Source organism: Dromaius novaehollandiae, chromosome 1 (genome assembly GCF_036370855.1).
Source record: "Dromaius novaehollandiae isolate bDroNov1 chromosome 1, bDroNov1.hap1, whole genome shotgun sequence".
Classification (NCBI taxonomy): domain Eukaryota; kingdom Metazoa; phylum Chordata; class Aves; order Casuariiformes; family Dromaiidae; genus Dromaius; species Dromaius novaehollandiae.
In genome coordinates, this window is record NC_088098.1 from 30,763,078 (window position 1) to 30,788,546 (window position 25,469).

The following is a 25,469-nucleotide window of genomic DNA, read 5'->3' on the forward strand; positions in this document are numbered from 1 at the left end:
CCAGCTGACAGTTACGTAAGGGACCGTGCGCAATTGCTGTGCTTAGCATGGAAACCCACCTAGCCCTGCTACGCAATTTGCCTATCCTCCCTTCTGCCTCCCGCTCCCCTGCCGCACGGCAAACAGGCAAAGAGTGACTCACCTCCGCCAACTGCCCCCCACCTGGGGAAGACCCCCTGCTTTTAAGCAATTTTACGGCACGATTAAAACCACCGCCCTCTTGTGAAGGCAGGTTTCGCTGTGTATGTTTAAGTGAGAGATTTACACCCTCAGTTGCTTATTTGTTTCAAATCTCTCTCATTCATATTATCCGGGCTTTGGGAGTCTTATACACACTACTGCTGAAATAGCAGAAACTCAAAGTGCCATAGGCAGGAGCTGCAGATCAGAATCTGTTGCTGGTCTAATTTAAGAAAGGGGCTCTTAATGCAATAACAAACAGGCGCTCTGCATTTCTTACACACCACCACTGCATCCACACAGAGGGCGACTTTCCATACTGCCTGAGTATTAATTTGAAACTGAGGGATTTCTTTCCCTCCCCCCCCCCTCTGAAAATGAGTGTGACCTGAGGGCAAATTTTACCAAGCATCTTACTATATCTCCCTGTCTCTATGGTTATATTCAAGCTGAAACAGCATTCAAGTCAAAAGGAAAAAAAATCTTTGAAAAAATGTTTTATTTCCTGAACTAAGTTAGTACATGGAGTAGAAAGGAATTATAGTTTTCCTTTAAGTGTTCTCTTGGGGCCATAATGTGCCATTGATTTTAAAACACAGCTCCTTACTGACTTTAATGAGGAGTTCTGCTTAAAACTGAAGGCCTGATACAGCCTTGGATTTCAGTGTATTGGTTGTGAGGGACAAATGTTTCTCTGGAGTCCCTTAACCTGGAACAAGTGCTCACCTGCAGCTCTGTTTATTTGTAAGGAAAGGACAAATGCCCACCTGGACAACTGCTTGCTTTACATGAGGAGCAAATTTTAGACGGGAGGCACTGCGCGCTGCAGAGGCCCTTCCTGGCTCCCGCTGGCTCCGCATGGAGTGGGATTCCGGCACCGTCCGAATGCAGATATTCTCCCGGCTCCCCTGTGTTGAATACACGTGATTTACAAGTATCTACAATGTTGTGCGGAGGGGAAGCCGGCCTGCAGTGCCACTTTTGGCAATGCCTGTTCAGGGTGAGGGACAAGTCCTTCCTCCTTTAATTTTATGCCTTATATCCATTTGTTGGTATACGGAAACATATATAAGGCCTAGATTGAGTAGGGCAGTCCTAAAGTTCTTTAATTACAGGCCACAATATCTCCAAGAAAAAGAAAAATATATATATATTTTATGGAGCCAGCCAGAGTTCAATTTCCTGCTGGCATACCTATCCAGAGCATCCCTCGCTTGGGAAAGTACTCCGTGTTCCTCTTCAGGAAGTTTTAAATGTCTCACATCTTTAAATTAGGGGTTGCTGCTCTCCTTCCAACACAGCAGTTAACGCCCTGCCTGATCTGGGGAGATTTCCTGCCCTTTGAAAAAACCTCGGGCTGGGGGACTCAAAGTTTTTCAAAAGTCAAAATCCACCAGTGCCCCCTTGAGTTGTTGTTTTCCCTCCCCTTGAACTCACTGCGTTTGATTTAGTCCAATTAAAATACTTGGTTCGGCTCTCCAAATCCACCTTTTCTGCCCCCCCGCCCCGAAGTGAGTGAGGAGAGTGAAGCCGTGCTCTGAAAGCCTGGGAAGAAAGGAACATTTCCCCTGCCCCTAACCCTGGAACAACCGGTAGTAGCCGTTTTTTCCCTTCCCTCCGCTCCTTCTCCCTTTTCTCTTTCCGCCCGGCTTTGTGTGAAGTTTGCGGCACATTGCAGATGAGCCCTTAGCGGCGAGAGGAGCCTATTGTTCCCCGCCAGGAACTGCTTGCTGGGGCTGTGCTGGCTTTTGCCTTTAGAGCTGCCTTTTGCAGTACCGGGACCAGCCTCTGGGGTCCGCTGTGTTGCGCTCTCGTCCAGGCAGAAGCACGGCGGCCTCAGATCTTTTTGTCTGAGAGAGAAGAGAAGTGAATCCCGCTGCCGCCGCCACCGCCGCCGCCGCTGCTGCCGTAGCTGTACAGTGTGTGTGTGTGAGAGAGCGAGCGAGGGAGCGAGCGAGGGAGAGGGAGGCTGCATGGAGCCGCGTCTGTAACACACACACACTGTCAATACCTCACTCCGGCTCCCCCCCCACCCCACCACAACAGTAACCCAATTCATTGTGTGATCCAGCAGCACCATGTTGAGTCTCATGTGCAGGCTGGATCGGTTGGGTTTGTGGTGCTGAGAGGCAGCGGCAGCAGGAGGAGGAATTACTGAGAGGTGCCCCTCTCCCTCCCTGCCTCTCTGCCTGTGTGTTGTGTGGAGACAGGACTCGCAATTACCACACTCTCGGGGCTCCCTTATTCCTTTTAAACTTTTTTTTAAACAAGCCCCTCTCCATGGCTGATCCCCGGCCGAGCACGGGCACCTGGGTCTCTTAAAGACAAGGAGGAGCCGGGGATTGTTGTTGTTGTTGTCGGTCTTTTTTTTTTTTTAATTGGATTTTTTTTTTAAGAAAACCTTTTTTAATACAAAAATGGCAAATTCGACGGGTAAAAACCAAGCAGACCAGCGGAGAAAGGGACTCGCTTTCCTGGACGAGCTGCGGCAGTTTCACCACAGCAGAGGGTGAGGAAAATGGGGAGATGGAACGGGAGGGGGGGAGGCTTTTAAACCGACTAGATCCAACTTCCAGCCCCTTCCCTGAAGGACACGGCAGCCCCAGCGAGGGGAGAAGAGGGGGCAGAGCTGACAAGTTGTGGTGTTTTGTGTGTATCTCCTTTGGCAGGTCTCCTTTTAAGAAGATCCCTGTGGTGGGTGGGAAGGAGCTGGATCTTCACGCTCTCTACACCAGAGTCACCACTTTAGGCGGATTTGGGAAGGTGAGTGGAAGTTTTAATTTGGGTTTCCCTCCCACTAACCTCTTCCCAAAAGTCTCCTCTGACCCCCGGGGGCGGCGGGGGGAGCTGGGGTGGCCGGGAACGGTGCTATTTAAAGCCGGTAAGAGAAGGTGGGGGGTGGAAGAAGGAAGCAAGCAGACAGGCAGGTTGGTGGCTTGGCCTTGTTGGCGGAGCGAGGAAGGGGGATCCGCGGGGGTACGGTGGACGCACCGCCGGTGCTCCCTCTCCTCCGCCGGAGCCCCTTTCCCCTCCCCCCCCCCCGCCTTCCCCGCGGGAAGGCGAGGGCAGAGCGGAGTGTTTGGGTCCGTCAGAGGCAGTTTCTTTCGCTTGTGATTGCAGCTCTGTGTGCGTCTCCCTCACACACAGGCAGAGACAGAGAGGAGAGAGTCTGAGTGCAGTTTTAGTGCAACTCAAAATTAGCGGGCATGTTTAACATCGATAATCGGCACGGAGCATGGGCTAGGAAATGATCCTCGCAGCCGGGGGGGGCCCGGCGCTGCCCTGCGAGCCCTTCCCCGAGAAAAATAACAAAAGGGGCACCCAAGACGGTGTGTAATCAAATAGCCATCTTTAGGCTTCAAGGCTAGGGACAGAAATGTAGGCCTCAAAAGAAAGGCCTCTCTGTGTCTGTGGATGTGTCTTGGGGGGACTCGTCGGCGCGGCTCCCCCGCACCCCGGAGGCCAGGGGGCGCCCCCTCCAAGACTTCGGTGGATTATTTTAAACTTCTTTGGGTTTTTAACGGACCGCGTTAGGATTTAAAAGGGGGCGACAGAGGGACTCCCGATTGGTTATTGTCCAGACAGTAAAAACAAAAACAAACAAACCCCCAAACAATACGGCCCTCCCGGCCGTTCCCCCCGTTTTTTTCCTTTTTTTTTTTTTTTTTTAATACCGGTGGGAAGCAGGATTATGCCTGAAGGAAAAATACTAGCGACTGTCAATAAGAAATATAATCCTATATCCCATATACATACGTGTTTATTTTTTTCTATATATTTATCTATTTCCTTCATGGAAGCATGTGTTTCTTCGTGATGTTCACTGTCAACAACGTTTTTACGTCTACGTTGTGTATCTCGGTCTGTGTGTTGTTTTTGACAGGTATCTGAGAAGAATCAGTGGGGAGAAATTGTAGACGAGTTTAACTTTCCCAGAAGTTGTTCTAACGCTGCCTTCGCTTTAAAACAGTATTACTTGCGGTAAGTGCTATCAAGCTCTTGCAGTAGTATTATTGAGTATGGGATTATATTTAGTTTTTAATGTGTGCAACAATAAAAATACCCCTACTCTTGAAAAATGCAGTAAAATAAAACAGAAAGAACTTTTAATTTCTTATTGGTCTGGTGCAGTGATCAGTTAAAAGTAATTCTGTTTTGCAATTGTTATATTTGTATTTTACATTTGTAAGCCTTAAACTTTCAAGGGATCCCAAGTATATAAACAATATATGTCAGAGCCATTTTTGTTGATTAGTTTAGAACGGCAGTACTAAAGGACAGTTACCAGGAGATCATATTAATGTAGTTACTGAAACTTAGTTTAATTTTGGAGCTTCGAAATGTGTTCATATATGTAAACTTGTTTACTACTCTGTGAGGTTAGACGTTGAATGAAAATGCATCTACAGGAAGATAGACTGCTTTGGATAAATCATATTGTTATCAATTATTAGTAGCATACATTACTCTTGTTTTTTGAGTACAAGGAGCTAAATAATATTTTTTTCTGTTAGTGGAAAAATACCAGATTTCTGCAATTTTTAAAAGTAAGATTACATTCCTTAAAGTGATACAGATTATTTTTTTAATGTAGCATGGAGTTTATATGGAATATTTAAAATAACTATATGTGTTACTGTTAAGTTACTAGATTTTTTTTTTTTTTTTTTTTTTTAGAAATTAATTTTGGTTAACTTTTGGTGATTATTCTTTGAAAGATTTTAAAATTAAATATTGTATATACAGGTTTTTTAGATGCTATATGCAAATTAATTTAGAATGAAGCTCTATGTACATTGGTTAAGGAATCCAGTTTTAGGTTTCTGAATTGTATATGTGGTATTTTTCATTGCAGTTAATGATAAAATAGATGTACAGTATGTACAAAAGATGTATGGGCTTTCGGACTTGTATTTTGGTGATCTGAGTACACACGAGCTTTATCTGTCTCAGGTTTGGCCTTCTGAATTAGGAAATGCAGTAATTGTACAGGTGCACTTTCTATTGGTTGTCCTAGATTGACTTCCAGCTTGAAGCTGTAGAGTTCACAGCACTGTAGAGCAGTTATTGAGTTACAATGAAGTCTGGAAAACCTTAGTCAGATACCTGTAGTTACTGAATTTTTCTTTTTTGGTAATGACATACAATTTCTTTCATATCCAGACTAAGAAAAGAAATTACCGTAGTTAGTAGCTTCAGCAAAGTTTGTAATTGCTAGTAGGCCCAGGAATGAAGTGGGAAGCTCACTTTAGGATGTCTTAGGATTCTCTGTTTATTTTCTTTCTGTAATATGTAGTATTGGGAGAGTATTGCGAAAGATCCGTTGGATTGCAGAAAGTGGTTTTTGCTTTTTTTGATTTTTTTTCCTTAGGCCATGTAGTCTATAACTTGACTAGATTTTAGTATGTAATTTGCAAAATGGTAGTTTTTTGGTTTTTACCCTTTCTTCTTTATTTCCATATTTAAAAAAATTCTACTACTTTCTGCAGTAGAGGGTCATGTGTCATTTGTGTTTCATATGCATTTTGAATGTGTTTATATGTTGTGAAGCTTAACACAATTAAAATAATGGTAATTTAGCCATCTCATGACCATCTGTTTTAAATAAGATACTACTTTTTAATTTTGAATTGAACCTACAAAAATTTTATTTTTATCGTTAACATGCTGGTATTGACAGATTATTAAAAATACAGTTGCTAAAAACACATATAAATGGTCATATACAAATAATCTAAAGTTGTAAAAGTTTATGTGGAATTTAGAAAGAAAATGTGAATAAACAGTTGAGAGGAATCTTTTAAAAATGCCTGCTTTTTATAATCTCCATGATTTACACGGACTATTCTGAAATAATCTGTCAGGGTTGTTTGGATTATTTTTGTTGTTCTTGGGCTTTTTTTTGAATTACTGCTTTATTCAGTGTTGCTTCTAATATAGTATAAGTTGGATGTGAAGTGTTTCCTAGCTGAGTTCACCTCCGTCCATATGCAATAATGAGACACTGTCTCTGTCTGTCTGTCTGTCTCTCTCTCTCTGCATACACATGCATACTTAACATTCATTTAGCTTTAGCATAGAAGGTATGTTGGGGGGTTGGTTATAGGAAAAGGAAAAAAAATGCTCTAATGATGAATTTTTAAAAAGGATTTTGTGTATCTGTGTTGGAGAACACAACTTGAGGTTTCTTACAGCACTAGATTTTTGTGAACTGCTGAGCAATTACCCTTGGGAAAAAAAGTGCTCCTGTTAGGAGTCGAGTCTTGAGTATGACTATAATCTTGGCCTTACTATTGTAATGACTTTTCAAACAAAGCCAAACAAATTGAGGCCTGTTAACTCTTAATATAAATTTTTATCCAATCATACCTTGTATCCTTGTCCTGCATGGCAGATGAAATCATGTTGAATTCAGACTGATTCAGTTGTGCGCACCTACATGAATACATTTGCAGATTTGGATCTGTGATGGTTTGTGATGATAGAAAGTTGCTTCTTTCCATGAAACATCCGGCATACCATGTTGGCTGAGATAAGATCTCTAACTACATGGACTACTTTCTTGTTTTGCTGTGTTATCTCTAATAACACAGTCATTTTGACTTAAAATTCCTGGTTAAATAGTTCAGAAAGTTGAATTATTTGTACGACGTTAGTAGTCTTGTTGGCTAAATCAGACTGAACGTTCTGCAAAACAGTTGTCTTTTTTCTAGGCAGTTGTGAGGTGTGTTGTCTTTTTTGTTTAAATAACTTTTTCATTTTAATTGTTGCGGAGTTTTGCTGGATCTCTTTGGTATATTAGTCTTCATTAAAGATGTGAATTTTAAAAGTTTCCGATATAATTCTGATAGTTTATACATAGATGATAATAGAGTGTATGATAGGCAAATCTCATGTACCTCTTCTCTGTTGCACTGCCCTCTTTTCTCTCACTGGAAAAAGTTATCTGTAATAGGGAAAGTCTCAACCATTCAAACTTTGTGCTTGCATTGCTTTGAGCTGTCTGACAGGTGATGTAATTTATGCACTGTGGTTCTTAGTGAGCAGTCAAAAGCCACAGTGCCGATAACCATTGATAGACTGTACTTGTTAATGTAGTTCCGTAGGTAATTCCCTTGAATGTAGCGCAAATTAGATGTTTCATCTCAACTGAGGTGAATTAGCCAAGCATTTTCCAAATGTTTCTCTAAAGATTATTTTATAATGTTAATGAAAATATTTTAATATGGGGTAATAAATGTGGATATTAGTAATGTAGGCATGCTTTTACATTTCTGTTAGTTGGTAAACATACAGTAGGTGAAAGGGAAGTTAACATGAAATATATTCTATTTTTCATGTTAATGGCTGATTGGGTTACAGTCCTACAAAAAATTGGTTTTATGTGACCTCATATGTTAGTATAAGGTTCTGTTGGTTCTCATGTAAGCGTAAGTGATGCATTTATTTCTTTTACGGGTCTTCATCTATTCTTTGGGAATGAGGGACTTTATAATAAACTAAATGTGCAAGTGAAGTATGCCTAAGAGAATAAAAAATCAGTTTGCTTTTGGATGATATTTATATGCATTAAGATACATTATGTGAAAGATATAATAGACTAAGTGTCAGGTAGCATAAGTTTAATTCTGAATTCGGCAAAGAATTTCTGAAAGATAGGAAGCAGGTGTGTGTTGTAGGCTGGTAGGGTAGCAGAAATGGGTTAATACTAGTTAGAAGTGAGAAAGAATTTGCTTTTGTAAATATTGGGGAGCCAATGGAAAGTAGAAGTAGAGAGAAAACAGGTCAGTTTATAAATGAGAAGGGGAATAAAATTATAAAGAAGGCCATTATGCTGAACTTCCTGAAATTACATATATAATAGGATGAAAAAGTGTGAGCAGTTAAAAATCAAGACCATATGAAATACTTACTGACAAGAAATGGAGAGGGTACTTGGAAAAATGTGAAGATATTTGTAAGTCACTTGATCTTTAAGATGTCACTAAGAAATAGAATAATAGTACTGATTTCCAAAAAAGAAGCATGAGCTGAAGAATTAGATAAATTTTGGGGGGTTCTAGCTACTGTTTCTATTAAAATGGACCATATATTGAAGAAATAAGAATAAGCAGATTGGAATTTTCCAAACAAAACTACTTTTAATAATATTGTCTTTGTTCTTGTTTAGTGTTTAAAATTAGGATCTGATACTGCAACAGCATCTGCACGTAGATCAGCGAGTATGGATGAGTACAGGACTGACTTGCCTGCCAGATCTGATTGCAGGGTCAAGGCCCTAGTGGATGAAGGGAAAGCTGTAGCTGTATTAGTATTTTACATATTTTACTAAAATTCAAATACATCTCTAAATTGTTCATTTTCATATTATTTATGTGTATGGGTAATCATCTGAATGAAAAATGGGATGAAGAACCATAATCAAAAATAGAGGAAAGTATGTAGAATACATTTAGTATTAGGGTTCGAGGGTCTAAAAGAATAACATCAGTGGTTACATATGCATGTAGTGATACAAGTTTACCCATTTTAGGCATACCTAATGTCTGTATTGATGAACTTTATGAGAAAGTGAAAAGCACCCTAATGACATTAGTGGATGATAATGAACTGGGAAGCGTTACAAAGAGACGTGAGGGCAGAAAAATAAAGAACAGTTGTCTAAAGAAATTAGACACATTGTTGGAGAATACAAATGAGATTTAGTATGGAAAATGCAAGCTAAAACATTTGAGGGACAGTAATCCAAAACAGGTATTCATTGTGAGGGAATAACCTGGAAAGCAGTATTGCTGAAAAGGGATAGGAGTGATGCCATGGGCCTGATAATCCTGTCAGTTGTGTGCACCAAACTCTCTTTCATATGAAAAGTATTTGTGCATGCTTCTGAGAGGAAGAACAGGCCCCAGTTTGCAGTATGCTGTATAGACTTTGTAAAAGCCAGAATGAGTTTAGGTTGCATCTACAGAGGTGTTGAAAAAAGTGGAGATTAATTTTTGTATAAGATTGTGTGGCTGTATTTAGAGTACTGTTTTACTTTCAGCACCTTTGCAATAAGTGGGGCAGCTTGAGGTAAGTTTAGAGAATAGCAACAAAATCTTTAAAAGGCTGAAGGGATTGATTTGTTAACAAAAAATGGAGGGAGAGAAATTAAGTACTTTTTGCTTGGCTAAATGAATATTTTGAGTGAAAAAAACAGACATGATAACCATTTTGAAGGGTGTGAGTACTTAAAAGGGAGGTGAATTTAAATAAAGTAAGGGACTGAGTTAAGGGGTAAGCTTGAGATGAAACTTACGGAGAAAATTCAGAGCAGACAGCAGCACAAAAAAACCTGAGGTTGAGATGTACTTATTCAACTACTGAACAGTATGCCAAGCAGAGTGGGGGAAACCCACACCAAGCCTGATCAGGACACCAATACATGTGCGACAGGTAACGAGCCAGGACTGGCAGAGAAATGGACCACATGACCTTACAGGATCTGTTCATCCTGGAATGACACTGTAATGAAGGCTTTCCTCTTGCATTGCTGCAGATGTCTATTGTGCTACTACAGACTTCACCTTAGAAAACCGTTGCACTTAATTTTGTCACAAATTCTGCAGTCATTGGCAGGACAGAAAACAAATATATGGATGACATTCTTATTAGATCTTTTTTAAATTATTTTTTCCCCCTCAAGATGAGAGTTATAACGCGCGTTTCAGTCAGACATCTGAGACCTCATTTTTAAGGCTTAAGTGATATTTACGTAGTTGTAGGGGGAATTTCGTTTTAGTTATACAGTAATAATATAGTTGACATATTTGCAATCAAGGCTAGTTAATGTTCATGCCATAAATATTTATTTTGGGGGATTAAATATGTTCGTTGTTAAAATTCTCAGAATGTCCCTCCATATGAGTTATTTATTTGGATGGATGTTGTCTTCTTGCCAGAGTGGCTGGGAATCTACTAAAAGTTAATGCAACTTTTATACTATGAAATTTGCATTAGGCCTTTTCTAAAGAGAGCAGCAGGTGAAAGGGAACAAAGCTACCATAAAATTGCTGTTTCTTAGAGTTATGTGTCGATACCATGCAGATGAGTTTGGCCTCTATCAAGTTTCTAAGCTTTTCCTTCTGAGGGTAAACGCCTCTCTTAATGATGAAAAATACAATGAAAAATGAGTGAGGTGTATGTTAACACTTTCTCTTCCCGGTTACTTTCCTGCAAGCCTTTTGTTAGAAGTCATAACCTAGATCACTGCTGCTAAGCTGAAATATATGGGTTTATTTGGGTGGCAGGAGAGGAGGAGAAGAACGCAGGGAATGTTGTACAGAATTGTAATTGTTTAACTTGAAAACTTACGTTGTAAGTGGCATCTAGACAGATGTCAGAACTAATAACCTTAAAAGAATAGGTTTCTGGAAGCACTATAGTAACTGTTGATGACTTTAAGACCTACTGAATCTTTTAATAATTGGTGGAAAGTTTATATGAAGACCATTTTCTAATCTCAAACTGAAACAATATCAAAATTAATTTATACTTGTTAAATATTAATAGCTGTGGTAACCTCTTAAGTCTGAAAAAATGGTCAACACATTCCAGTAAGATCAAGAATATGCATGGAGTGCAAGGGTATTGCTTCTTCGCTAGTAAAGTGGAATAAGCCTGGGCTAAGAAAAGGAGTTTCAGCCTTCTTCAGCCTTCTTTCTTTTACAGCTAATAGGTTTTAATTACCACTTTTATTTGTAGTTAACCTCAACAGATAAGACTTTCATACTCTTTCCCTTCCTATCCCCTTCCCCAGTTTCTCCAATAGTGAAATAGAGAAGTATAATTTGTTCTTTTTAACAGGTGAGGTCCTAGAGATGCGTAGAGGTTCAGCCCATTACTGTGAGAGTTTATGTCAAATGAGAGTGAAATCCAGATACAGTAAAGCCTTTTTTTATAATCCTAGAATCCAATTCTGTTGGGCAGATTTCTTCCTCTTCCTGAGTCTTAGTTAAACCGTCCATAGAAGGGGGTATTGCTGTTTGCCATTTTTTTTAAATTCCTCTTTAATCAATAGCTGAGGAAACACTGTTTGGAGAGAAAGAGGAAAAAAAATACGGGATAGTGTTGTGATCTGTGAATTGTAAAACTGTGAAAACAAAGTATGTGACAGATTATGAGAATGGATTGTTTATGTCTTGTTTTGCTTTGTTTTGTTTTTGAAATGCTTGTTTAGAGTGTCAAAGTGATGTCTTTCAGCTTAAATGAGACTACTTGGACTAACTGTAGTACCAGTCCACATTGTTAGAAGATATATAGTTCACAGAGGGAATTGGGTGTAGGCCAGAGGTCCCATGAAAATCTTGTTTCTGGTTATCAGTCTGATACATATTTATTTTGTGGCCTTAGTTAAATCATTTGCCATATTTTTATTCATATTTATAAAGTGGGTATACTGATGTTTGTTTACCTATCTCACAGAGAAGTGTGAGACTGTAAGCTTTTTAATGCAAGGGTTGCGTCTCTTCATGCTTCTATGTCATATCTTAAATATTTGAAAATGAATATAAATTAGGAATATGAGAGGAAAATAAAACTATTCATAATCTGTTTGCCCTCTGCAGTGTTGAGAAGCAGAGAATATAACATAGATGAGAGGAAGAACAATGTTTATTCCTTAGGGAATAGATAAACTTGGGATACCTAAGCAGAGAAATATTGGAACAGTTGGAAGAGAGAAGCTTATCTTAAGGAAGGATAATAAAACAGCAAGATGGTACCCAGAATAGTGAGCTTAGGCTTTGCCTGAGGTACTAGATTAGTGAGCTAGGTATCAGATCTAAAATACAGTCTCCTTGGAGCAATGAGTTCAAGTCTCAGCAGACACGAATGAGATTTTCAGCAACACAGTAGTGAAACTTGAGTTTTCTACTTTTTGTTTTCGTATCTTTGAACTGAATGTGCATGAATTTATTTTAGCTCAAGATAAATTGGAACAAGCCAACTATGCTGCAAGAGGGATTGTGTACCATTATAACAGAATGGAGTTCTGTTGAATGATGCACTGGAGCATGTTTCTCTGCAACAGTGAACTGTGTTCGTATTCCCCCTTTTTATTGCTGTGGGAGGAGCAAATATTCAGTTAGTTTTTTAGAGTAATTTACAGCCTTAGTTGTCAATCCATAGCTTCCTTAAATACATACAAATTCTATTTAGTAACACGGTCATTCTGATTCACAGAGACCTTTTCAATCACAGTGTTTGCTAGAGTTTTTGTATGTTCGTTTGCTTGAAGTTTAGATAGGTCGTACTTACGGCTGTATGTATTTCTCCATTGTTACATACTGTGACGTCTGCTAGTTGGCCTCTGCCTTCCAGTCCAAAGGTTGCTGTTCTTCCATGATAATCCATGTATAGAGATTCTCAACTCTAAGTCACTAGGTCATATGACTAACTCTAAGTGAGTAGCTCTCTTAAAGTTCTTTTGAGAAGTGTTTTGTAATAGTGTTATAATAATGTGTGCTATTGGGACATGATGTGTTGGGGTAACTGTTCTTCTGGGATACCTCTCAGGGACTTAAGCTAAATGCTAATAATTTAATTTGGGGGAGGGGCAGGGTAAATTTAGTGTTCTGAGTATGTTAGCAATGATTATGATATAGGATATATGTGTTTGTGCACTGTGCTTTTTTTTTTTAAAAACTATATTAATGTTAAAACAAACAAACAAAGCCCTGGGAGATAAGAACAATACTTCCCTTACACAGTTCATTTTGCTCAAGAGTATCTGGGTTCCAGTGACCTCGATTGAGTGTTGTAGAATCCAGGCAGTGGCCAGGTAAACAGTTCTGTGTTACAAAATTCACATCTGTTCTTTGCAATTTTGAGGAAGACAGTAGAGTTTTGGAACACTGGAGACTGCAGAGCTGTTTCTTTAATATTTTTCTCTCCCCAGTACCATCTATGAAAACCTAGGAAAATTTACATTTAAAATAAACAGTCTGTGTTCATATGATGCTACAGTTGCACAGTAAATACCTGAAAAAGTCAGGAATGACCTAATTTAAGTCTGAATGTGCAACCTTATCTTTGTCTCTAGAGTATATACTTTATAATAGAGCCTTGTACTCTCTGTGGTAAATGGGAATAAGTTTCATGGCAATATTAATCTGTTGTATCACTGTGAGATGCTCTTCATTCTCATATAAATACACGTGGTTCTAGCTAATAGTTTTAGTAGTAGTTGATTACTCTTAATATTGGTTATTTCTGAGGAATTTTTGGATGTGCTTTCTGGGCATCCTTTCCCCACTACCTTGGCTCCTATGCTGTTACCAATCAGAAAATCCTTTCCTTTGCGTGTGGGCTAAGGGGGAATCCTTGTTGATATACTGTTTACCCAGGTTGCCTAGCTCACGTGTCTTTTTGTGTCTTGTTCTTTGCTAATCACCACCTTCTCAGTATTTGACTACAAGCTGGAATTCACCTACTGTTCCTTGACCCCTTCATGTCTGTATGCATAGACGGCACATGAAATATTCACTGTAATCAAATGAATTTCTAATTAAAAAAAAAAATTGAAGAAAAGAAAAAGTATATGCAGGTAAAAGGGCAAGAGGACACAGTATTAAATGTCAGGTGCCTAGCAATAGTAAAACACTGAATTTTACAGCAAAATGGTAATGGATTCCATGGTATCTGAAAAAAATTCTGCAGCTGTGGAACTGTAGAATTCACAGGACCAATATCTGATGGGTATTTCACACATCTGAAAAATGTGCTTTTGGGTACTCCACGGACCCAATCAGGCATTGCAGCACTGGTGTGCATTTTGTTTGTTCTTCCAAGGTCATTTTTGCAGCTCTAATGTTTATAACTATATATATACACATACATATAAAACTATAGGGTTTTTTTTCTAGTGAATTTTGTTTCTGAGCACAATTCTATGCAAAGGCTGAATCCTGTAGCAAATTATTGTGTTAATTGGGTTTGAAGAATATACAGGGCCTTAACTGTCATACAGCTTGGAATATTTTTACTAAGCATATTTCTTCAAGTGCTTCAAAATACTTTATTTTTTTCAAACTTAGTTAAGCTTGTTAGCCTGTTTAAAGCCATATGCTTCTCTGTATACCATGAAGTAATATATTAGAAAGACATTGCATTAATCAGTGCATATAGAATCATAATAAAAGTGTGCAAGATCAGAAAATCAAAATACAATACTAAGTGACAACAGTTTCTTCGCATTCAGCGATGTTTCATTAATGTCTTCTAGTCAATGTGTTACTACGGAAATATAGCTACATTTCTAGAAATGTGGTTTCTTAGATGAATACAAGAATCTTTTTTCTGTTTAGATCTATTATTTTAACATCAGTGTGCAAATCTTACTCTTCTATAGCAGCTTTCGTTCTCATAATAAACAATTTAATTGTATTTTAAAGAAAGTCCAGCTGTTGAAGAAAGTATGCCTTAAGTAAGGTCAAAGACAAAGCTGACTTAAAAATTAGTCTTACCATTCTGCATACAACCATAAACAAACTCCTGGCCTCCCTAAATGTACTGATAGATCTATGTATGGCTATTTGTGTGCGATGCGGTTTGAGATGTTAATTGTCCACAAACGTACGTGTTCAATAGAAAGCAAAAATGTACAGTTAGTTCTGCAGAGACTTGATGCTTGTTTAGGTCCTGAGTTTGCCCATGTGGAATTCTCTTTGGTTCTGCCTAGGCAGAGTCTTATCCCTGTTCAGAGTTGGACTGAAATTGGTGGCATTCTGTGTCTGTCCTGTAGTCTGTTTGTAAAGTTAGATGTATAGGATCTGGACCATGTAGATTAATACAGAACATGTCTGCTTTAGCAGGAAAAAAAAATTAAAAAGTGAGATCAATAAAGATATATTCAAAACTTAAGATACCAAAATTGGTGTAAACTGAGTGTTAATTTCTTTAGTTGTCCTCGGCTGGTCTTTGCCTGTAAGTAAAAGTTGCAGACACAAGGTGGGTTTTTTTTTTAAATGCTTTATGAAACAACAGGATTTGATTATAGATGATTACATGAATTCAAGCCTTTTTTTTTTAGCCTGCTTGGTGATCTAGCTAAGTCAGGAAAACAAAAAACTGTTGGAATTTGGTAAAGAACCAGTTGATTGGAAGAAATAAAAAATGTACTTTTAGCTTCCAAAATCCACTTAAACCCTATGTTACATATTCAGTATGGAAATATATATATTTTACATTGATTGATACAAGGCAGTTGACAATCCAAACTTAGCTTAAAAAGTCCATATATTTCATATAATTATTGGTGCAAAGGTGTTCTTTACCATTATTTCTTAGGATCATTTTCCAAAATGTATCAAAGAACTTACTTGTTTTTTTAATAATATCATCGGTATAGTGTGATCTGTAGTATTGCTGTCTTACAGCACTTGCACTGTCAAAATAAATATGATTAAAAGCTTTTTTATATTCTGGAAATAATGATGGAACGTTTTAGTGAGGTAGGCACAGCGTAAATATGATTGTTCACATACCGTATAACATACAGCAGCAATAGAAACATGCAGGGTTGTTAATCTGGTTGCCTTATTGCATGAAACTTTTGAAGAGTAAGTTATGCAGAGCTCTGCTCTAGAAGGCTGTGAGGTAGAAGCAGTTCTTGGGGCTTTTTTGGCTCTGAGTTTAGTTATAACATGTGTTTGGTATGGTTTAGGGGCTCAGAGACTTCATCTATCTCTTAATTTGGCAACTGCCTGTTGTGAGAATGCAGCCCTCCTTTCCTTTGCTAGGCAGCTAGTCAATCCGAATGTACAGCTTGGAGGCACCAAGGTGCATGTGTACTGGTGAGTTGCTGGCCAGTCGGAAGACACTCACGCTGTGATTAGGCAGCTCCCAGCTGGAGTTGCATGCTAACCATCCTTCCCGTTGGGCCAAACACAGCCTGCTTCTCCGCCACCCATGGGCTAAGGAAGAGGGAAGACAAGGTATTTGGAGATATTTTAATGAGAAGGGAGAGGAGACTATCGGAGCATAGGTGAGTTGAATTTCAAAGGGAGTGGATGTGAATGTAGAGAGGTCTGGGTGTATTATTGCACTGGGTGAGGAGGAAGGAATGTGGCAATATTGATGGAGGAAACACTTTGTTAGGAAGGGTGGATGGGGTATGTATTGCAGAACGTAAAAGAGGAATTCTGTAATCAAATGCTGATAAGTTACCATCTTTAATGGCCAACTCCATCATTTGAATTGGCCACAGGATGTTATTTGACTTGTGGCCCAGGTGATGGGTTACTACCAAATGAAGGTCGTCGTGATCTGGAAAGTGCTGAGAGGTCTCTGGACTTGACTCTTGGACTATCTGCCTTCTAGAGCTTAGTTTTTCTACAGCGAGGTTCTGACTTATTGGTGTAAAACTTCTAGTGGTTCTTCTGAATCTTTGCTGCATGAGCAGATTACTAATTTCAGTTCTGTTAGTTTGTATTTTTCATTAACATTGAATTACCATTTTTATTCTGATTTTCAAAATGTGTCACTGTTATAATTACTATTATTTTTATCATATTAACATATCATAGAGGCATAAAATTGCATATGATCAAGTATAAGATTTTATCTCTTCCTTAAAGAGCTTATGGGGAGAAAAGTCTCATCTTGAAAAAATTTCTCTTTAGGGTGTTGCTGTACTTAAGAAAGCTAAGAAGGGCTATGTTTGTGGAACAGTAAGGGTTGTCTTAAATGCTGTTGTCGCTTTGAGAAAACTAGTAGAAAAGTAATATTTATAAATATTTTGTCTACTATATATACAAAATAAATGGATTTTATTATATATTTAGCACATGAAAGACTGGATGATGTGACATAAGTTTTGTCAGCTAAAGTTTGGGGTAGGTTGCATTTGGACTATTTTTATCCCACCTCTAATACCATGTGTTTATTAAGAGTCAATTATACGACAAGAGAGCAAAAAATTTAACTGAGCGAACTTTCAAAACTTCAGAGAGACGTTTTTGTATCTATAAACATGGAGATTTAGAGACCAAGTCTGTATCTTACATGTAGAAGTAAGTACAAAGTACTCTTTCTTTTTCACAGTTTATGATCATATATGATATGAAACTATTGCTTGTCCTGGGCCTAAAGCTTGTATAATTTGAGAAGAAAACTTTAAAACTCAGCCTGCTATAAGCAGAGTGCAAGAAACGGTTGCTGTTTAAAAGTGCTCTGAAGTATGGGATGTAAGTTGTTCTGATCAAGATGGTTAGTGGGCAGAGGGTAGGTGAGGTAGTCGAAGATGTCGACAAACTGTATTTTTCATGCAAATCTGCAATTTATACAATATTTTACAGATATCATGCAGCTACATATTTTTTTTCTGCCATAATTAGAATTATTTCTGCTGTTAAACCGATGGGCTTTTTTGGCCAAAGATCATGTAAATTTGTGTTAGTTTGGCAGTTGTGCTTATTGTCACTTTTCTGAGCTGTCAGCCACACTGATGTCTCCAGAGAAGAAAAGCAGTGTGTTATTTAAAAGGGGTACATCTCTCCTTTCTCTACCTCTTGCCCTACCTCAGGGCATAGAGGAGGGTGGAAAAGAGCATAGGTCATCATTCTCTTTCTTGCCTACGTACATCAGAAATTATTGCTGTTATCTTATGTAGCAGCTTGCTGTGTCCTTTTCAAGCAGACAGTACTGCTCTCCCTTGAGTGTCTGCTGGCATTGCCCCCCGATAGTGATATAAACTCTGCTTTTAGGGTTTTGGTAGGTTTTTTGTTTGCTTGTTTTTAATTGTAAAGATCTGCTTTCATGGAGACCTGCATCAGGGTTCCACCGACTACATTAGGTGCAGAGAGACATGCTAGCAGATTCTAGTCCTGAATTGCCTAGTCCTGTTTGTTTTTGTTTTTAAAATCATCTTGGGTAAGTTATTCATACAGGCTTACAGTTGATTTTTCCAAAAAGAGTTTTTGGGTGTTTTTCTCTTCTAAATTTGTGGAGGATGTCACGGATACTCGGGGAAGTCATGTGATAGTCTAAGCAAGAAGAACAACATAGGCAATCTGTAGAAAAAGGCTCCGCGCATTTCGGTGAGTAATCATTCTTGGGATTTTTTTTTTCTTTTTTCATTCCTCCCTGCCCTCCTTCTAACTAGGTTTTACTACGGTAGATCAAATCTTGTCACTTAGATGATTTTCGGGGCCAAAGAGTTGTCTTGTGTTCCTGGAAGTTATTTACAAATGGAGATAAATAGTTTTCTTGGCAAGTGCTTAAAATGGAGCAGCAATTTAATAAAAATGATCAAATTGGTAAAAACTTCAGAAGTTCTTGCAGTAGTGTGTATGTGGATACTGAATGAGGAAGAGAGAGAAAGATCAGAGGATTTTAGGAAGTCTTAAAATGAAGGTACATGATGATGAAAGAGTTTATTATTTTTGTGGTTCTTTCAAGAAAGCTGAGTAGGGATATTTTGCCAGGAGTGGTCAGAGAAAAGGAGAACTTTCATAGTAACAGGTTGCCTGTATAGGAAGACATGTAGAGTGTTTGCATGTACATAAATTTTATATGCAAAAAGTGTTCTTGAGAGAATAACAATGTATTGATTATGTGGGAGGCAATGATAGATAAATGCAATATGGGAAGTGAAAACCAGTTCATCAAAGGATGATACCAAAGTTTACAAGTGTTGAGACAGGTAGATTTGTGGAGCAGAGTGAGTGCAGAAAAGACTGAACAATGCTCGAAAACATTTCCCTTGACCATGAGAAATTGTTGTGTAATCAAGACGCTTAATCAAGCAAAATTATGACAGTACCATGAGGATATTTGGTGAAAAAGAGTACAAATAGCATGGAGTTAATAACGATGCAAGAGACATGGTTGATTACAAGCAATGTAAAATTGACAATTAACATTGAAAATGAAATATAGAGTGTAAGAGAGTGAGTATAAAATGCTGCATTTTTTTAGGAATTGTTTGTGGCATACTGTCAATAGAGGAACAAGAGAATCCTTAATACAGATTTGGACCTTTTGTCAGAGAGTGAATAGAGAGGTATTTGAAAACAAATACTATTAAATTAGATTCCGCCAACTCTCAAATCCTTGATAATTTGGTATCTCCTACAGTGGGAACCAAAATGCTTGAGAAGAAGAGGATGAATTCCAGGAATCATCTAGTAGGCCATTTGAGGCATTATTTGTGTAATGTTTTATATTTACTTTCTTATAACCAAAGTTGTTTTTGTACAGTTTGAACGACTTTAAATGTCTGACAAAGAATGCCCCACTATGTAGTTTCCATTCATTGTTGTTAGCTAAGTATAACATATTGCTGTTACGGACCTCACTTAAATTTTTAGTGCTAATCAGTTCAGAGATCACAACTGTGGTGCCTGGCAATAATCCAGGCCCTGATACACAAGGCACACTTGCCCTTAGAGAAAGGAAATCCCATGGAAGTACGCTTTTGCAAGATCACATCAATGAGCAACAGTGCTTACCTGCTGGATGTGCTTGACATTGTTGCTTTATCGTTTTTCTGTTTGTATCTCAGTCTTCATATGGCCTTCCTCTCTGCTGTTATTATCCAGAATCATGTTCATTGCTATCAGCCCTGTGTATTGCAGTGGATGATAATTGTGAGGATCCAAAGACTATATACGCTCCAATATAGAAATATACATATCTTTATAAAAATAAACAAACAGAAGAGTAAATGTAGAATGAAATCATCTATAAGACTCATTTTTCCCTCCTAACCTTTATCACCAAAAACGGATAATGAGTGTTACTAGTAAAAAGCATGTGTCATACATGTTTTTGAGCAGGTGGTTGGTCTTCCTCCACTTCTTTATGTATTATATTAGTGCTTCAGAATTTTAAAACTGGCTCTCAGCTGCCTCTTGGGATAGCCTCTGCAGCACCCTCCTTGTCTTAATAATGGGGGTGGAAATGCAGTGTCCGTGCAGTCTCGCTGTATTCCATTTTCAGTTGCATATAATTTGACCCTCAGAGGACCTGAGGAAAACAAGGTGGTTGTCTGCAACAAATTGGAGGTTCTGCGTCTAAACTGATGCAGTTATCTGACAAAGAGTTTGAGAACTGCTACGAGAAGCGTTTCTCACTTTTATGGTAAAATCTTAATCTGAGAAAATATCTCTAACTCTTATTTAGTAATGCAATGCAGTATGTGAAATCAACCTTCCCCTTTGGTTGGTTGGATTTTGTTGTAAGAACACCATACAAAAGATCTGTTTGAAATGGTGGTTATTTTTCTGTACTACAGTTCTTACCCTGAAGATCTCAGTCCTGTGTTCAGTTTAACAAAATGTTATTTCTTACACATATTTGTTGAAGTATTCAGAAGTGGCACGTTGGAGGGTTATATTTTGCAGTTGTACAGTAATGTTTTATATGTAAAAATATTTAGTTTAATTACAAGAAATACTTTTTGCAAAGTGTTCTTTGCAGCACAGCAGATGAGGGCAATGAAAGGCTACTTAAGCCATATAAGAATTTCATTGTGGGCTAGCTATCTCAGCATTCCAGGTGTTTTTGTCTGTGAGCCTATATCTTGAAAGGATGGATCCAACCAACTTTTCTCACATAGGAACATTTTTTTTCAGCTTGGAACTAGCAAGTTTTAGTATTTCCTGTCTTACACATTGAAGTATTTTGGAAGTTTGTATTATAATTAGGAACCTCTTTTGTACATGGTAGTAGTTGTATTTTTGTGTGGATAAACTAAAACCTAAGTGCCAGTGAGTGTCCTTATTAATCTGGGATACCGTTACCACCAAATTTTAGCAGGCAGTTTTCCTCTAACCTTTCTAAAGTTTGTCTTTCTCAGTCTCCTGCTTTTTATGTATATTCAAGGCCTGATTACGTTGCTTTTTACTTATTTTGTAAACTTTCTTCATTGGTATCAGTCTTCATGTACTTAGTCATTTATTTCAGCATTGGAGTAGGCAGAGTTCTCATACTGAAAAATTAAAAAAAGATAAGCAAATTATTTTTCTTTTAACATTCTACAAAGGAGTGATTTACTACTACATAAAGAAAACCGGTTCTAGGCTTTACCTTATGTAATTGTGTTAAAAATAAATAAAAAACTTCACCTGTAATCAAAGAGTAGCTTACTGTTTGGCCTGATTGTAATACTACAAGTTGCTCATGAACACAAGGGATCAGTGGCCTTCCTGCCAAAATGATGAAGAAACTACCCAATACAGTACTTAGTATTTTCAGTGTTTTATCAGACACCATAATAAGGACAGTAGAAGTCTTGAATTTACAGCCAGTATACAGCTGATGACAGTAATTACAGCTGCATATCACTCATTAAAATTCCGCCCTACTTTTCCTTATTTTTTTAAATGAAAAATCGATAGTAATTAAGCTTCTATGTATCTATGATATAGTAGAAAACATGCAGTGTATAGAAGAAAAATAGTTCTGAATATGCATTTACTACGAAATGTTAGATAAGTAATAAGATTTTCCAACTTTTTGTATCAGATAATATTTATAGGAGTAAAAATATTTTGAAGCCAGGCATTGTGTTGGAATAATAAATATGCCCCTCCCTGAAGTGAGTTGTGTATTAAATGTATTATTGTTTGCAGATTATGGCTAAACTTAGCATAATAGAATTTTGCCATATTACAGTTTTGGTAAATGTGGTTCTTGCTGTAAAGTTTTTTTGTAAGTAGGTGGGAGGCAAAGTATTCTCATTTTCTCATTGACTCTTAAAAAAAAAAAAACCTTTAAAGTCTGAAATAACTTGGAAAAATTTATTTATACATTTAAGATGTTCTGTTTTATCACAAATAATTTCCCTTTATTCGAAAGTCTTATAAATGCTTATTTTAAGGAGAATTTGTATTATTATGCAAAATTAAAAGGATGAGGGATTTTATTCTATTTTTTTTGCTTTAATTATTTATGTTTGTGTATAGGGGTATGTTGTCTCACGTTTAACCTTGTATAAAAACTGCTAGCAGTTCCTTCCTTACTTTTTCCATTATGATAATTTCAGATACTTTTTTTTTCTTTAACTCCAGAACTACTTTTGGTTGTAGCAGATTACTGCAATTTGGCAGGGTCAAAGCCTTGTAGTTAGAGAAGTGCCTTCTGTTTCTCCTGTTGTGTTACATTCTGCTTTGTCTGCATTTTAGATGGTTAAAATTGACTTTCCCTCTGCCTTCTTTATTTACATTCTTCAGGTTAATTTGACAGCATGTCAGAATGACAACTAAATATGAATGGCACCTATGCAACTATCAAAAGAGCAGGAGTAACATACACTGCAGCCAGGATGGTGCCTAAGTTCTGATGGGGCCTCAGGAGTAGCTTGTGGTGGGGAAAGAACTGAGCCTGGTTTTCCTGAAGGCCTTCCTAGTCTGAAACTTTTGCAGTGGTGCCAGTTTCTCTTTTTCCCCTTCAAATATAGGAAGCTGAGCACATGCAGCAGAAGTTTCCCATCTTTTGACAAGGGGGAGGGGAAAGCTGAGCTGGGCCCCCATCTTCCTTGATTCATCTTGTGGTACTAATAGGTCATCATCCTTGTCTGAGATGATTACTTTCTACCTCCTAAGCTCTAGTACTGTTGGACTGTTGGAGAAATCACTGATGCACTGCTTTATATTTTCTGTTTGCCATATAGGAAATGTGAATTTACTCCTAGTAAATCTTATTAAAAAAGAGGGGGAGGGAACCCTACAGAATTCAGGAAATGTCAAAATTATTTACCCAATTCAATATTTAGATGCTTTCTAAAAATGACAGGGTAATGCTTTCCCCACACAGTACCTAGATGTGCTCTGTGTTGATGGTGGATATAAAAAGGGGTAGAAATAGCAGACTGTTTATCTAATTTCTTACAAACTTTTGCAAACTATCAAGAGCAGTTTGTTTTGCAATACAATTTAAGTAGTTTTAACATTAGCATTTTTATTAGGATTTTTTAATATGATATAAAAATGTAAAAATTCTAAATGAGAAAGATAGAAGATAAGAAGATCGTGAAGAAGATAAAAAATGGAAGATATTTATCTACCTGTTTATTTATATAGTGTTCAGTGATACATATTCTGAGAAATGTATTTATGTGCAGAGATATAAGAGCAAATTTTGTGATTTTATATAAACACGGTACAAAAGATGAGTATTCTTTTTTCTTTACTGTCATCTCTTAAAAAAGGGAAAAAAACCAGTATGGTTATATGCTGACACTTGGGCTCCTCACAGGAGCATCATTATAAATACTGAGAAATGGAAGAATATCTGATGCCTTCTGGACAAGTTTGCAGAAAAAAAAAAGGGAGGAGGACCATCATATATTTTCTGCATTTCTGAAGTATATTTTATAATAAGGAATATTTGCAGGAAAATAAAATCCTTGTTAGGATTAGTCTGTTGCTTTTTTCTTATCTAATGCTGCAATCCCTGATGATGATATCACAAATGGTTCCTGGGCAGAGTATTATGATATGGTGATTTGGGATTATGATTTCATATGAGAACGGGGAAATGGAGTATGTCATATATTTTTCACAAAACATTAGTATTGTGTGTTGATAACTTGTGGTTTGAAAGCAATGGCAAGTTGGAACCAGCTATGCTGATTGAATAAGTTAGTCTGAGGAATTATAATAATATGTTAGTAAATATTTTTTTTCTTTCTGTACTTAGCTAAGATAATGTGCATTACTTGATTTAAGGCTTCATGATAGAACTTGTATGTAAATAGTTATCTTTCTGAATGAAGCAAATTAGGTAGGTTGATCTTGACTTAAACTAATAATTTTTTCCATGGTAATGGAAAAAGCCGAGGCAATACTGGGAACATGAAAGTGGACACAAGTGCAGTTCACTAGTTTTGGTTGAAGATCCACAAATCTCTTCCTGTGTATTTTGGGATGACTTGGTTTCATCACATCATTAATATTTGGTTATAATGGAGCAGAATAAAACATCTGTCTGATTGCATTGGTATTAGTATCAGATTATAGATAGGATGACAAATGCTGCTCATATGTAATTTTTATGCTTCTCAGGTAGTGAGGCCACACCTGTAAGACAGAGCGTCCTTCAAACTTGAAACACCTGTAAAACTAGTTGTTCAATTATATTCAGTTTCCAACACTGAAAGAAGTGTGTTTTTTTCAATGACTTCCATTTTTCATTAGTCTGTGATGTGGTTTTGAATACTGCAGGTGAGGGGAAAATAAGGAAGTTCTGCAGTTGTTTTTTTTTTATTTTTTAAAAGATGCTTTATAGTCATGTTCTGTGTATGAGATATGGTTGAAAGATGAAGTTAAAGCTGAATATTGCAGATCTTATTTAAATACAGACATTATTAAATTGGAAAAGCTAGGCTGTGTAAGACTGAATTTTAATCTAGCAAGTTACAACATTGTCACAGCATCTGTAACTCGGTCTCTTTCAGTGAACTTTTTATTATGCTCTATGTAAGTCTTAGTTACAGCTATAACTAGCCATAACTTGTATTAAAAAGAGAAACTTATTTTCTAACTACTTGTTTATTCTGATTCATTAAATGCCTATCTTAATTTAAAATATTTAACATAAACAGCAAAAAAATTATTGAAGTGCCAATTGCAAAAAGTGTTGTATTAATAAGAAAATAAGTGAATGTTTAATCACTGCCATAACATTCTACCAATGTTGACTCTAAACATTCAAAAAAAAATACAGTACATCTGAAAAATTAACTAATTTTTCTTGAAAGTTAAAACCAAAAATACATCTTATCTCCATGATGCTGTATAAACATTAATGGATACCTTTTCCTTCTCCAAAGTGGAAGTCAAGTGCAGAAAGAAACTCTTGAACATATGGCCAGTAAAGCATTTACACTCTGAAAAATGATGCTTTGGGGTTTGTCCTTTAGATGCCTTAGCTCTTGCTGAATCTAACTGACAGTTAGGTTTTGGATGGGTAAACTGTTGTACCATTTACACTCTGTAAGAAATGTTTGTTAGCTAAGTGGCATTATTATTTCCTGAAGTTTTCATTTATGTTTCAAGCAGTAGTGTTCAGTTTGTATCCTCATTTAAGGTTAGTTTACCTCATTTAATTTCACATCTTCTGCAGCTAAAATAATAGTTTCATAAGTATCTTATTCATTTGTACTTTCAGTATCAGTCAAAATAACAATTGCTATCTAAGGTTTATTACTGTGTGCATATGTAACTCAGACTAGTATAGTTTTCAACAAGTTGCAGTTGTTATTCTCATCTGCCTTGACACGTATAACATGACATATATACTGACAA

General features: G+C 37.3%; 1 protein-coding gene across 1 annotated transcript in view; it reads left to right on the plus strand.

Annotated features, from left to right (window-relative positions):
* Positions 1–1,672: 1,672 nt before the first annotated feature.
* The window catches only part of ARID2 (AT-rich interaction domain 2), a 111,199-nt gene continuing 87,402 nt past the window's right edge, over positions 1,673–25,469 (plus strand). Inside the window, exons 1-3 of the mRNA XM_064508195.1 lie at positions 1,673–2,689; positions 2,850–2,943; positions 4,064–4,161. Of these exons, the coding sequence (XP_064364265.1) occupies positions 2,598–2,689; positions 2,850–2,943; positions 4,064–4,161 (284 nt within the window). The 5' untranslated portion in view covers positions 1,673–2,597. The remainder of the gene's footprint in view (positions 2,690–2,849; positions 2,944–4,063; positions 4,162–25,469) is intronic.